Here is a 14,575-nt window from a genome sequence, read left to right on the forward strand (position 1 = left end):
CCTTCAATGTAATGTCGGGAAGACCGAGGTCATGTTGTTTGGAGAAGCTAAACTCCTCTGGACCCCGGACTGGTGGCCACAAGACCTTGGCCCAGTCCCAGAACCGAAGCAGGTCGTAAAAAATCTAGGAGTCCGACTATATCAGGAGCTCTCTTTAAAGCAGCATAGCAATTACATTGTGGGCTCATGCTTCCACGTAATTGGACTTCTGCAGAAAGTTTTCCCACTGCTCCCCGACTCAGTCAGAAAAATACTGGTGCAGGCTCTTGTCTTAAGCCGAATAGACTATTGCAATGGCTTGTTTCTGACCGCTAATGAAGGAGTTTTGTTAAAACTCCAAGTGGTTCAGAACACGGCAGCCCGATTAGTCCTAAATGCCCCTCCCAGAACTCCTTCTAAACCTCTGCTGGCAAAACTTCATTGGCTGCCTATCAAACAGAGAACCAAATTCAAAACTTGTTGCCTTATTCATAAATGCCTTAATGGTTTCGGCCCTGAATATCTAATAAACAAATTCACCCCCTATATCCCTACACGCTCCCTCAGGTCCAGTGACCAAGGTTTACTATGTGTCCCTCGGACTAAGAAGGCCAGCCACGGTGGCAAGGCATTGTCTGTGGCTGGACCTTCTCTATGGAACAGTCTTCCAAGAGCTCTCAGACAATGCTCAGAACATTTACGATTCAGGAAACAACTTAAAACCTTTTTGTTTCCACTTTAGCATCTATTCTAGCTAACTCCCATACTTCTTGCTGTTGTGGCTGCCAAAGCGCAGAGATACTCCTCCGGGAGTCGAATCAAGCGCTATACAAACCCGCAAATAAATTGGTAAAATATAAGTAGTTGGCAAGTACAATGTGAATCTTAAAAAATCGATGGCGCAACTCTAACTTACGGTGGATCAGAGATGTATATTTAGGGTTTGATTCTTGCAATGAATCCTTTCGAGAAGTTTGTTTTTTCGTTTCCTGATAAATATTTGTTTTAGATTGAATGTTTATAAACCAATTATGCTCTATACAAGTATAAAATTGATTAAGTACAACTAGATTGCAAGTTGAACGTTAATCAGGGTACTTAGTTGGCACAATGTACTTTTGCTCGGACCGGCAGGATATGCCAAGTGGTGCACGGCTGAGGTTTGACCCCAGCTATGAGTTTTTTTGAAGAGGTTGACTCTTCTTTCCTTTTTGTTGAATGAGCTTTATATCACGGTAAACTTAGTGGATGGTTCTTTCATTATAATTGAAGTTTGCTAATAGAACAATAATTGGAAACTTTTTTTGAGAATGCTCAAGAGGTTTGAAGAGACTGCTCCCACCTTAACTATGGTGTTTTTTTAATTGTAATTAAGGTTAGATTTTGTGGGTTTGTGCAGTTGAATGTAGTCAGACGCACAGGGTGAAACGAAATTGTAAAATCGGAGAGGTTTATTTGCTCATCTTTGTCAGATGGATTTGGTGGATCTTGAAAAGACAGTTGTAACCGTGCTGCATTGAGTTTTTATTAGAAACAATGAGGTAGTAGGACCTGATCACAATGTGTATTCTAAATTTTGAGGATACAGATACGAAGCAAGACTTTTGGCTCGTAATGCCATTATTTAATTGAGAAGAGAATAATTTGTAGAATGTTGTGGCTAGTGCTTTAAGATATATATTGCTGGTGTTATTGTTCTCTCTAATTTTGTTTTAGAAAAACTGAAAATTAGACCACTAAATGCAAACAGATTATACCTGTTGGTCAGATGACTAGGTGATACAGAAAATAATACTAGCATTTAGAGAAAGTTAATCATATGGTGTGAATAATCAACAAGTGCTCTGTAGATCCATAGGTAAGCAGTGAGAAGTGAGTAGATGGTTTATTATGGGTTTTAAAGTAATCTGCTAGTAAGACATAGGTAATTGTTGACTTTTATCTGTTTCTGAAAATTGTCGGGTGATCTTCCTAATATTGGCACTCACCTCGGTTCAGCTATAAAAAGTATCATGATGGTAACCTGGACGCTAAAATTAAAGCTATTTTATGGTGTATTTAGCTTAGCTATTTATTGATATGAAATGTTGCTTTTGAATTTATGGACAATGGAGGTTGTTAGAAGTGAAACTTGGGACTATATGGACCTATTGGTTTATTAGTTAACGTTCATCCATATTTGTTAAACCCAAAACGGCGAGTGCACCTAAAATTTTGTTACCTAAGTAATTAGTAGAGGTAGTTTCCACTTATCACTAATTCCTCTTAAAGAGCATATTATCATGGATGTCCTCAGTGCCTGTGGGGAATTTCTAATAAGTACAAAAAATTTAATATAATAAAGTACAATGAGAATATCTATAGGGATTTACATTTTTTAAATGTTTTCTATATATTGGTGCTAAACATAGTGGTTATAAATACCTAGTAAGGATTTATACACTGTACAATATTCAAATTATATATACTTGACCCACATAAATGGTTTTGTTTTTAAATGGATTCTTTTGAAGTTTCTGATTGTTATCCTCTCAGCCCTGAAGGAGCGTCCTTTTTCAACCACAAAACATGTGACGGCTGTACCACATGAACAACAGAAACTCTTCTTAAATACACACATACTTGGAATTATTGTAAATTACAGATGCATCTCCCCTTCACAGCTAAGGTCGAAATCCTCCTAGTTTTCCGTTCTGTGTTTTGACTCATGTTGTGTTATTAAAGATTAGTGCCTGTGATGTGATCAATGTATCAGAAATCTCATGAGATCATGACCTTGTATCAAATATGACGACAACTCAAAAGTCTTTGTTAAGCAACAAGACAGATGTTACTTCACCCTTTCTAAATGCTGCGAAGCAGCTAGCACCAAACAACAACACTGCACACTATAAAATATCAACTTTTGTTATTTCCTGCTTTTATTTTGTAAAAGTCATGATGCCAGAGAAATAATGGTTTGTTTCTTTGCGGTACAATATTTTCTAAAGAGGTCATGCCATCATAAATCCTTAGATTGTTGATTCTAGTATTATTCTCTTGAAAAAATGCCCCAGTATGCCATTTTTCTCACATTACATTTCCAATCGTAAACAATTTTAAAAACCTCTTTGCATTGCTGTGTATGAAATTCACTGTTAATCGTGAAGTCTGCCCCTCCCCTATGTGACAAATGTTTGCATACATCTCTGCTAGACTGTCAATTGAGGTGGAATTATGCATGCTCAGAACCCACAATGGTGAACCTCTATCCCATGGATCGCAGTCTCTGTGTCACTAGTAAAAGGCTAAAATGGGGGTCACGTAGCTGGGTCAGAACCAAACAATTATACATCGTAACAGGGTTGGGGGTGTTGAAATGAGTGGTGGGGGGTTCTGGTACTGTAGTCACAACTTTTGTTACTTAAGAGATGTGGCAATATGTCATTAAAAAGTATGAAAAAACCCTGCCAGTGAGGCATATGCTGTGTGATTGCAGTTTTGTCTGTTTTTCGTTCCTGGCATGTTATTAAATACTACTAGGGTATTGTGTGTAGGTGGTTTACAACACAGGGCTCTCTTACTGCTCTGGTTTTGGTAGACTTCTGTGTGCGTGACATAAACAGATTTTTGACATGTAGTTTTGAGTTGCACTGGAGAAAGGCTGTATGACAGTTCATTTTTTTGACTCCATGCGAAGCTTATTGATACTGCTCCAAATGCTTTATTTGTAAATGTATCTGGCATTGATATCATGAAAAATCTTTTATGGCTCAGGCCTTTTTGACCCCTTATGGAAATACCTGGACTAAGCATAGAAATGTCCCATCTGTGGCATGTCTCAATTATTGAACTTAGTACCACTGCACGTTCAGTTCCAAAGTGATCAGGGGGACCCTAGATACATTTCTGATCTCAAATTCTTTATTTAATCCCCTTCTCGCTGATTTTCACTCACCCATGTCACTTTTTTCCTGTTATCGCTGGTCCACAACTCAAACCTTCCAAGGTAGCCTGATCGGCAGGTAGTGAAGCCGAAGTGGTGTAACTCTGCCTTGATATCTAGCAGATGGCCAAATTGTACACGGACTCAAGAATAGCTTTGTGCTGCTGCTTTTCCAATAAACAGTAAACAGGACCAAATGTTGCGGTAGGAACGTGGTAGAGTAAAGTGAATAGGGTCACAGCAGCTGTAGATGGTGATTTTAAGGGAAGACTAGCGTAAAAGTGTTAATTACTCATTGTACTGCTATTGGCCCGTCTCTTTATGCAGTTTGCCAGTGCAGCAACATTACAATGAGCTGGACTGTTGAGGTGTGGTACTGTAAAGGTATTCAGAGTCCTGTGATTTGCCTTCTTTGGGACGTTTCTCCATTGGGTGCATCACCTTCTATTATGTCACCCGTCCAGGTTGTTCTTGTTGAGTTTAGCTGAAATTGTTCACCATTCTAACCCTGGCTGGTGCATCTTTTTACAGTTGCACTACTCTTAATTGTTTAGTTAGTTCCAATCACTCAGTGGGCAGCATCGATCCCAGGATAAGATATGGATATACTCTCCATGAGAGTCAATGGCTACTTAACACAAGCTAAGTAAGCAATATCTGCATTCCAGCACTAGACTGCATTTATTCCTTTTATGGTAGCTCTGTGGACTGGCCAATGAGAAGGCTTTAGAAAATCACCGAAGAATATCTAGAGATAGGATTTACTAGGATAGGCGCTTCATTTATTTAGGTAAGGCAGTCTCCTTTCTGCATTCAATTCAGGTCAGTTATGCTTAGGGTTTGCCTATTTTGGGAGAGGAGTAATTAGCCTTTCAATGTGACTTAAGTGAAGTGTAAACTCTGGGGTCCCCAATGTCTTGCTGGTTGATCCCCTAGACTCAATGTCAGCAGGGCCCCAAAGGGTATGTGAGTAAATGTGGTTACAGAGAAAATCAAACAATCTGGATGCCTGTGTGATATTGTCTTTGTTGGGCCTTTTAATATGGACATATATAGCTGTATATGTAGATGTCTGAGCTCTAGTCTTGCATTACCTTGGACACTCGTACTACTCAGCCTTTTCCGGAGATTGGCTAGTTGAATCTAGATGTGTTCTAAAAGTGGCGTCAGTCCAATGTAGAAGTAAGCAAGAAGGAGGAAGTGCTATACTATTTAAATTAAAACGTCTTTGAAAGATATTTATTGATGTTTGATTGAACATCATTACACTGGCATTAAGAATCATCATCCTTCACGAGAATCATCATCCTTCGCTGAATTCATCAAATATGGATTTGTTTTTGAGTTTATGTAATAACTGCAGTTGCGGCGCAAGAGTAATCAATATGTATTTCATTGTAAAAGCACTAATGCTTTTAAGAACTGTTTTCAAGTGGACGTAACCTTGCAGGAGCAATTGCTAATAGTGAAAAGGGTGTAACACACCATGATGTGCATCATATATTAGGGTGGAGAGAAACTAGGAACGAATTGAAAATGGGCATGCTCAGGCAAAACCAGAATATGCAGTAATTCTGAAAAAAACTAAATGTATGTTAGGGATCTGCAATAGAAGGTTAGCAAGGTGAGCATCAGTAAAGTTGATTAAATAGGAGTAAATGTCCGTTTATGCTACAGGTCTGTTAAATCAATGCCTCTGGCCTATTCTAAAGACTGCCCTTCTCTCCTAAGTAATTCATAGGATTTGCAGAAGAATGTGTATTTGCTAAAAGTTCTAAAATGAGTGGTGAAGTTGACTCATATTTGGTGAGAAAAGTAGAAGAACTAGTAGGGGATGTTCTACTCACTGTGAATAACTTAATGTTTTTGCCATTTGATGTAGTGCCAGTTATTGTGGAAGAACTTATATGGATTCTGTGCCCAAGTTCTCTGTAATTGGTCGTGAATTTGTAAGGGATGGAGGAAGCCTTACAACATGCCTAGTGGCTGCAGAGATAATCCATTTAAGTTGTCTGTGTTTTATGAATGAAGAGAGAGTAAAGTGAAATAACGCATACTCAGTCTCGTAATAGTATTTGTAACTAAAAAGAAGACTTTATTGGGGGTACTATGGCAGAGAGAGCTTAGGCTAAATTGTAAAATAATTTCAATTCTGTGTAGTACAGTGTGCCATGATAGTTGACTTCAAAAAAGTGTTCACAGGTAGACATCTATGTTTGGAGTGCATATAGTTGGGACAGATTAGTATAGTTGCTAATGACATATCGTTCATACCATAATTTTTAAAATTGAACTTAACATCTCGCTCGTTCATCTGCAAGACCCTTCATCCTTTGAATACCTTTGCGCTAATCTCATTATGCTTGACTCCCCCCCCCACCCGGTTGCACACTATCTATCATCCCCCTGGAAATAACATCTCCTTTACGGAAGAGTTGACTGATCTTATTATACAATCATCGCTCTCACATTCTAAAAATCTCTTCCTCGGTGACTACAACATCCATTGGAACAAAAATGATGATCCTACTGTCATCCTATTTAATGATACCATGGACATCACCAATATGACCCAACTCTGCCATTCTCCCACCCATAACAAAGGTGCCACCTTTGATGCTATTATGACTAACAAAGACCTGGCCTCCCTCTCAAATATACTTCTAGTAGACTGGTCTGACCACTACCTTATCCTCTTCACCATGAATAGATCCATGACTCACCCCGCCCCCATCAGCTCTTTACCTAAGAAATCCACACGCAACCTTCACCTTATTCCTCCTGGCGAATTGGAAGCCACAATTAAGGCCCGCTTACTTCTCCCCCTCTCTCTGATAGCACCAGCAACCTAACTAACCATTATAACATTTCTATTCTTGATGCCCTCGACCAAATTGCTCCAATCAAACTTAAACAACAAAAAAGCAACCCTCCTAAGTCTTGGTTCAATTCTGAACTTAATAACGAAAGACGGACCCTTAGACATTCTGAACGGGTTTGGAAGTATCATCCAACCGTTGACAATATGGCTCTCCTTAGAACTGCTAGAGCCCAGTACAAAAACATATCTTTAATTAGAAAGCCTCGTTTCTACGATCACAAATTGATCAAGCCAGAAACCGCCCTAGAGAACTCTTTAACATTGTTAAAAAACAAAACTCCACTGGCCCTCCTAAAATATTAGCCTCTATTGACAGATGCGAAGAAATTGCCAGTGTCTTTACGAACAAAATCAACAAGATCGAACTATCCTTCTCTTCCCTCCCACTCTCACTACAACCTACCCCCACCCTATACACCCTCCCCAACACTCCTAACTCTCCTCCGTCCACTTTTTCCACACATCTCGATCCCTCACATCCCCTCCCTGCTCTCCCCCAACAAGATACCTTTCCGTAAATAAGCCCCCCTGCTAAAAACAATGCCTCATGGAGTGATTTTAGTCCAGTATCTGAATCTACAATCACTAATATCATTGCCAAACTAAAACCCTCCTCCCACTCCAAAGATCCTCTTCCCGCCCTTTTGGTTCAAGAACTTAAATTTATCATTGCCCCTATATGGACCAAAATCATCAACTCCTCTCTTTCCACTGGCTGTGTCCCCACCTCCCTTCAGCTTGGTCAAATCTCACCCATTCTCAAAAACACCACTGCTGACCCCAATGACCTTAACAACCTTCGCCCTATCTCTAACCTTTCATTCCTCTCTAAAGCCCTCGAAAAATGTGTCCTATTGCAATTAGAGAAACATATCGCCTCCTTCAACCTCCTTGATGTTTTTCAATCCGGCTTTAGAAAGGGATGCAGTACAGAAACTGCTAGGCTAAATATCACTGACAACATTCATCGCTCCTTTGACAAAGGGGATTCCTCATTACTAATCCTCCTCGACCTCTCAGCTGCATTTGATACCATCCACCACCCCACCCTTCTCAACACTCTCAAAGACCAGTTCGGATTAGATGGCAATGTATTTAAATGGTTCTCCTCATTCCTTCAAAACAGATCACAGCACATCAAGCTCAGCCACTTTCTCTCTAAACCTCAACCTGTCTCACTCGGCGTCCCTCAAGGATCCATCCTCTCCCCAACCCGATTCAATCTGTTCATGGAACCACTCACCCTCATCCTCAAACAAGCTAATATCAATTACCACCTCTATGCCGATGACACCCAATTATATTACAAGATCAAATCCCACAAAGACATTCTCCACCTCAATAAGACCTTGACCAGAATTCAAACCTGGTTCCATCGGAACCATCTCAAATTGAACCCAAATAAAACTGAAATCATCCTTTTCTCCCCCAAAAACAACTCCCTTCCCATTCAACTCTGGATAAAGGACATCAAAGCTCTTAACTGCCCACTCTCCACTTCTAATTCTGTCAAATCTCTAGGCATCAGTATCGACCAGAATCTAAATCTGATCCCCCACATTAAAAATGCATCCAAAAGTGCGCGTTTCACCCTTCTCCACCTCAAGAAACTTAAACCATTTATTCCAGCAGACGATTTCAAACTTGTTGTCCAATCGCTTGTCCTTTCCAGGATTGACTATGGCAACGCCACTTTGGCTGGCACCCCTAAAATCCATCTTGCACCGATTAAATCTGTCCTCAATCTAGCTGCGAGACTCATCTCTGATTGTAAAAAATTTGATCACAACTCCCCTGTCCTCAAAAATCTCAATTGGCTCCCAATAGAAGTAAGATCCACTTACAAGATTGCCTGCATCACTCACAAAGCTCTTCACCAAAACACCCCTTCTTACCTTACAACGAAACTACACAAAACTGGTTGCTCCAGGTCCCTGAGGAGCACAAACTCCCTTGTTTTGATCCCACCCAGACTCAAATGTCAAAAGACCCAATCCTGTGCGTTCTCTGGTAACGCTCCTACAATTTGGAACTCTCTCCCTAAGGATCTTCGCTGCAACCCCTCTTACCCTCTCTTCAAAAAGGAACTCAAAGTACTTCTTCTCAACAAATACTGGGGTATCTAATGTTACTGACTCTGAACATGTCCACTCCTCTCTCTTCCCTTGTCCGCTCCTCTTCCCACCCCCTCTCAATCCCTTCACTTTCTTTCTCCCCCTCTCTTCACCCCCTCTCTCTCCTAACTTTTAATATTTACTTTCCACTTAATTTTATCTCTCTGTTTCTTTGCCCCCTTAGCCCTGTTGAATGCATTATCATACTGTAACTCTTTTTCGCTTAATTGTTAATTTTATCTCATTATGTTCACCATCCTTGTAAAGCTCTCTGATAATCTCGGGTCCAGTAGCACTATATAAAACCTTTGAAATAAATAAAATAAATAAATACGTGGTACATGGGTTCCAATGGGCTGGAAATGTGTGATTTGGAGAGTATTGGAATACAGCTCCTTTGGTCGTCCATTTAAATTTTGGGAAAATGTGCCATTGTTCCCTGAATAGGGAACCCTTGAGGACATTCTATTATGTAAATTAAGTTTGATTGATTACTCCAGTTGAGGTGTCAGATTGGTTAGCTCCTGCAATGATTAGGGAAAAAAAATCTAAGTATTACTGTGTGTGTTGAACTGAGATAATTGCATTGTCGCCAGCACTCTGCCAAACATTAGAGCATTTATATTCTGACATAAATTACACTTAAAAAAAAATCCTCCTTGTAGCATGATCATTAAGTAAATCATGAACCTCCCCATAGTTTGACCATGTATACGAGAAATAAGATTGGACGTCTTTAGAAAATCCTGCGCAATATCCACATTAAAATAGATCTGTTTCTTAAAGATACAGAGAGGATAGAACTATGTAAAGGCTGTACACATGAAAGAATATTGATGTTTTTGACTTTGCTTACTTGATTCAAAATGAGTCTTTTATTCTTGAAGGTCACATCAAACTGAAGAGATTATTGCCATTCTGTATCTAGTTGCAGAAGGGAGAGTGTAATGCTTGCTCTTATTCTCTTGAACTGTCATACATTGAATTTTCACAAGTGAGCATATAAAATCCTCTTTTTTACACTGCCATACATACATATGGTGCTGTATTGTAGGAAATAAATACCCAATTTTCATAAAAAGCTATGCACAGCTATTGATTGTTAAGCACCTACTGAGATAGATTCAGGAGCTCATGTGAGGTTTCTTTTGATGACAGTTTTAGTTTGAGGTGGTGTGATACTGTGGATACAGAGCTAAAAATGATAAGTCTGAAAGGCGCAATAATCTTGGAAAGGGTCAAAGCAGTGTATAACATTAACTCATATTGGCCTTGCATCACAGTCAAATGTGACATTCATTTAAATATGCTTTTTTATTTGCTTCTGCAGATTATTTGTCACAAGGAATTGACCTCTCTGGAATTGAAGTAATTGAAAACGACCTACTTTTTATTGCAAGAGCACGATTAGAGGTGGAAAATCAAGCGAAGCGTTTACTCGAGCAGGGAGTTGAGACGCAGGTAAGAAGCATATATTCATTTGTATTTATGCATACACTTCTGACAGAACATTGTTATGTTTAAGTTACAAAAATCTAACCTTTTGTGAAGTTAAAGAAAACGTACCTGTACTTTTGAAGAGGTACATTGTAGAGTTCAGTGCACAAAGGTGTTAATCTTTAAGTGCCATTGCACCCTACCCACACACAGTGCTTTTTTGAGGATTAGGCAGTTCATGCTAAAGTTCTTATAATGTGTTTTCCACAAGAAATATCCAGGCCAAATTTGCATCTTGGATGTTGGGGATTATAAAGGTACCCAGAGTATGTAGACTCCCATGGAGGGAACTGAGAAAATACCCCAAATCTAGCAACTTTTTTTATTTTGTTTTTAATATTAAAAATGTGCTGTTCATGAAAGTATGTTTTTCTGGAAAAATGGCATCCTCAAAAGGTTTGCTCTGGTAAGAGCACCCTTTTCCCAACATTCAGTATCAAAGTTGGGGGAGGTAGGGGGCATAACCGTTTTTACCACAGTACAATTTTTGCAATTTTCTAAGTGGTAATCAATTATTTTTATACCTTTTTGCATGTTGTGGTACAGAGCCAGAGTGGATCCTAAAGATTTTACTGCATTGGTCCTACGTGCCGGTAGGTGGCGTTGTGCGGCTCAGTGCCAACTTTATTCCGTCCAGATTCCTAGAATTGGACTTTTTTGTTTGGAAGAGAGACCATTCGGGAAGGAGGGAAGACATTCAGGAATCTTAACTTAGAGTATCTGCCTGAATCCTCTCGCTTAGAATAGATACTAAAGAAGTACTTCCCATGGGGGTGAGTCTGTGGATTGACTCAGATCATAAAGTCATGCAGGACCAAGTGAGCAAAAAGCCCTTCCTATCGGACCGGTCTGTCGAGGCAGTAGTCCTTTGTGAAACTGTGTATTGACGCCCAAGTCACAGCATGACAGATGCCAGTTCAAGCACTCTGCGCGCCAGTGCAGTGGTAGTAGGCTTGCCCATGGTGGAATAGGCCCTCACTCCTTCCAGAAGCTGCTTCTCAGCTAATGCATAGCAGATCTTAATGTGGAAGGTTGTACACCTTGACAAATTCCTTTTCTACACTGCTTTGCCACAGAGAATCTTGCAAAGAGCGGATTGTCCACCCAATGGTATTTGGTATGATTGATATCGAAACTCAAGGCTCTTTTAGGACCCACCCCTCCGGATCCTTGAAATATTCTAAAATTGAGGAAGATAAACTTTTTTTCTTATATATTCTGGGATTCCACACGTCTTCTAATACAAATGATACCTCACTGGTGGTCGTGGGCCAATCGCCCGCGAATGGAAATTCCCCTAAAATGCACTGGTGCAACATCAAGATTTTTCCTTTCAGATTTGCTCATACTGGCAATGTGAGAACCTGCAAATTTTAGACTTGATCCGCAACGAAGAACAACTAACAACCCCACACATTTCTGAAATGAAAACTAGACACCCAGTGGGGTTTACGGTGGTGTGACTTGCATGTTTCCAAATATGATTTCTTACTATGAATGTCCTGCAAACATCAAAAGTAGGCTAAAATCATATTCTTCACAAATTGTTGGGCTTTTGGGAGGGAAAGTTTGGAATGTCTGGGGATTGGCAAATTCCTACCACTTAGTGTTCCTGCACTTTTACTTTTAACAATGGTACCCCACTTGTTTGGCTGGGCTTTTCGCCTGCAACAGAAACGAGTCAAAACTTGAACCGTGTAAAGTGTATGTGGTGTTAACAGTGAGTTATTGTCCCTTGCTTGGACGTGCACTAGGTTCACACACCCATTGAAGAAAGCTATTAAATCTGGAGAAGAGCGGGAACGCGGTGTGGTAATACTTTGGCAATTGGCTGGAAGTGCGCACATTCTCTGTCACAAAAATATGGGGGGAAATAGTCTTTTTTTTCCCCTCCCAATCTTAGACGTTCACAAGCCTACACTTGGTAAGAAAACTTAATGGGATCCACTCAAGCTACACCACCCTGGATTGCCTTTGGTCTCAGGTTTCGGAAATGTGTAGGTTGGTGGGGTTCCCTGGTTGCTGGCTGACCCAGAGCCTGAAGAATATGGACATTCACTATAGCAAATACTGTCTGGTGCCCAGAATGCTAGGATGGCCCAGAACCACACCCCATTCCTTTTTTCACTTTTTCTCTGGTAGTGTGATGGGCTTTCAGCCTGCCCCTCCACTCCCACACCCCCATGTCAGAAGATTGGTCTATTTACCACCTATCTGCTAATCCTAGGGGAGTTCAGATGGCCCCGTCCATCACCACCCCCTTTTGTACTGCTTTTGGCCGCCATAAGTGTGGCAGGGTATGCTCAGACGTGAGTCCCTTGCTCACTTTGCCACTGGATTCAAGCAAGCCGGGCTGAAGACGGCTGGAATGCCAGAAACCGGTCCTCGGAAGCTTGTTTCCGGTCCAGGGAAGGCATGGCTTGGCAGTTCGGGCTGGACTGTTCCCATGAGGCACAGGGTCAGACTGATTTGCATATAGCCATGTCTGAACTGGGGTGGCAGAGTGGGCTAAAGAACGGTGATGGATTAAACCCAGATCTTTTGACTGGGTGTGAGTGTTTGATTGATTCAGATGCTCCATCCATCACCACCCCCTTTTGTACCGCTTTTGGCCGCCATAAGTGTGCAGGGTATGCTCAGACGTGAGTCCCTTGCTCACTTTGCCACTGGATTCAAGCAAGCCGGGCTGAAGACGGCTGGAATGCCAGAAACCGGTCCTCGGAAGCTCGTTTCCGGTCCAGGGAAGGCATGGCTTGGCAGTTCGGGCTGGACTCTTCCCATGAGGCACAGGGTCAGACTGATTTGCATATAGCCATGTCTGAACTGGGGTGGCAGAGTGTGCTAAAGAACGGTGATGGATTAAACCTAGATCTTTTGACTGGGTGTGAGTGTTTGATTGATTCAGATGCTCCGTCCATCACCACCCCCTTTTGTACCGCTTTTGGCCGCTATAAGTGTGGCAGGGTATGCTCAGACGTGAGTCCCTTGCTCACTTTGCCACTGGATTCAAGCAAGCCGGGCTGAAGACGGCTGCAATGCCAGAAACCGGTCCTCGGAAGCTTGTTTCCGGTCCAGGGAAGGCATGGCTTGGCAGTTCGGGCTGGACTGTTCCCATGAGGCACAGGGTCAGACTGATTTGCATATAGCCATGTCTGAACTGGGGTGGCAGAGTGGGCTAAAGAACGGTGATGGATTAAACCCAGATCTTTTGACTGGGTGTGAGTGTTTGATTGATTCAGATGCTCCGTCCATCACCACCCCCTTTTGGCCGCCATAAGTGTGCAGGGTATGCTCAGACGTGAGTCCCTTGCTCACTTTGCCACTGGATTCAAGCAAGCCGGGCTGAAGACGGCTGGAATGCCAGAAACCGGTCCTCCGAAGCTTGTTTCCGGTCCAGGGAAGGCATGGCTTGGCAGTTCGGGCTGGACTGTTCCCATGAGTCACAGGGTCAGTCTGATTTGCATATAGCCATGTCTGAACTGGGGTGGCAGAGTGTGCTAAAGAACGGTGATGGATTAAACCTAGATCTTTTGACTGGGTGTGAGTGTTTGATTGATTCAGATGCTCCGTCCATCACCACCCCCTTTTGTACCGCTTTTGGCCGCCATAAGTGTGGCAGGGTATGCTCAGACGTGAGTCCCTTGCTCACTTTGCCACTGGATTCAAGCAAGCCGGGCTGAAGACGGCTGCAATGCCAGAAACCGGTCCTCGGAAGCTTGTTTCCGGTCCAGGGAAGGCATGGCTTGGCAGTTCGGGCTGGACTGTTCCCATGAGGCACAGGGTCAGACTGATTTGCATATAGCCATGTCTGAACTGGGGTGGCAGAGTGGGCTAAAGAACGGTGATGGATTAAACCCAGATCTTTTGACTGGGTGTGAGTGTTTGATTGATTCAGATGCTCCATCCATCACCACCCCCTTTTGTACCGCTTTTGGCCGCCATAAGTGTGCAGGGTATGCTCAGACGTGAGTCCCTTGCTCACTTTGCCACTGGATTCAAGCAAGCCGGGCTGAAGACGGCTGGAATGCCAGAAACCGGTCCTCGGAAGCTTGTTTCCGATCCAGGGAAGGCATGGCTTGGCAGTTCGGGCTGGACTGTTCCCATGAGGCACAGGGTCAGACTGATTTGCATATAGCCATGTCTGAACTGGGGTGGCAGAGTGTGCTAAAGAACGGTGAT

General features: G+C 42.0%; 1 protein-coding gene across 1 annotated transcript in view; it reads left to right on the plus strand.

The window, feature by feature from the left end:
• Positions 1–14,575, plus strand: part of COG5 (component of oligomeric golgi complex 5) — a 1,467,851-nt gene that overhangs the window by 576,372 nt on the left and 876,904 nt on the right. The window contains exon 7 of the mRNA XM_078680311.1: positions 10,230–10,360. Coding sequence (XP_078536437.1) covers positions 10,230–10,360 — 131 coding nt within the window. The remainder of the gene's footprint in view (positions 1–10,229; positions 10,361–14,575) is intronic.

Source organism: Lissotriton helveticus, chromosome 1_1 (assembly GCF_964261635.1).
Source record: "Lissotriton helveticus chromosome 1_1, aLisHel1.1, whole genome shotgun sequence".
NCBI lineage: Eukaryota > Metazoa > Chordata > Amphibia > Caudata > Salamandridae > Lissotriton > Lissotriton helveticus.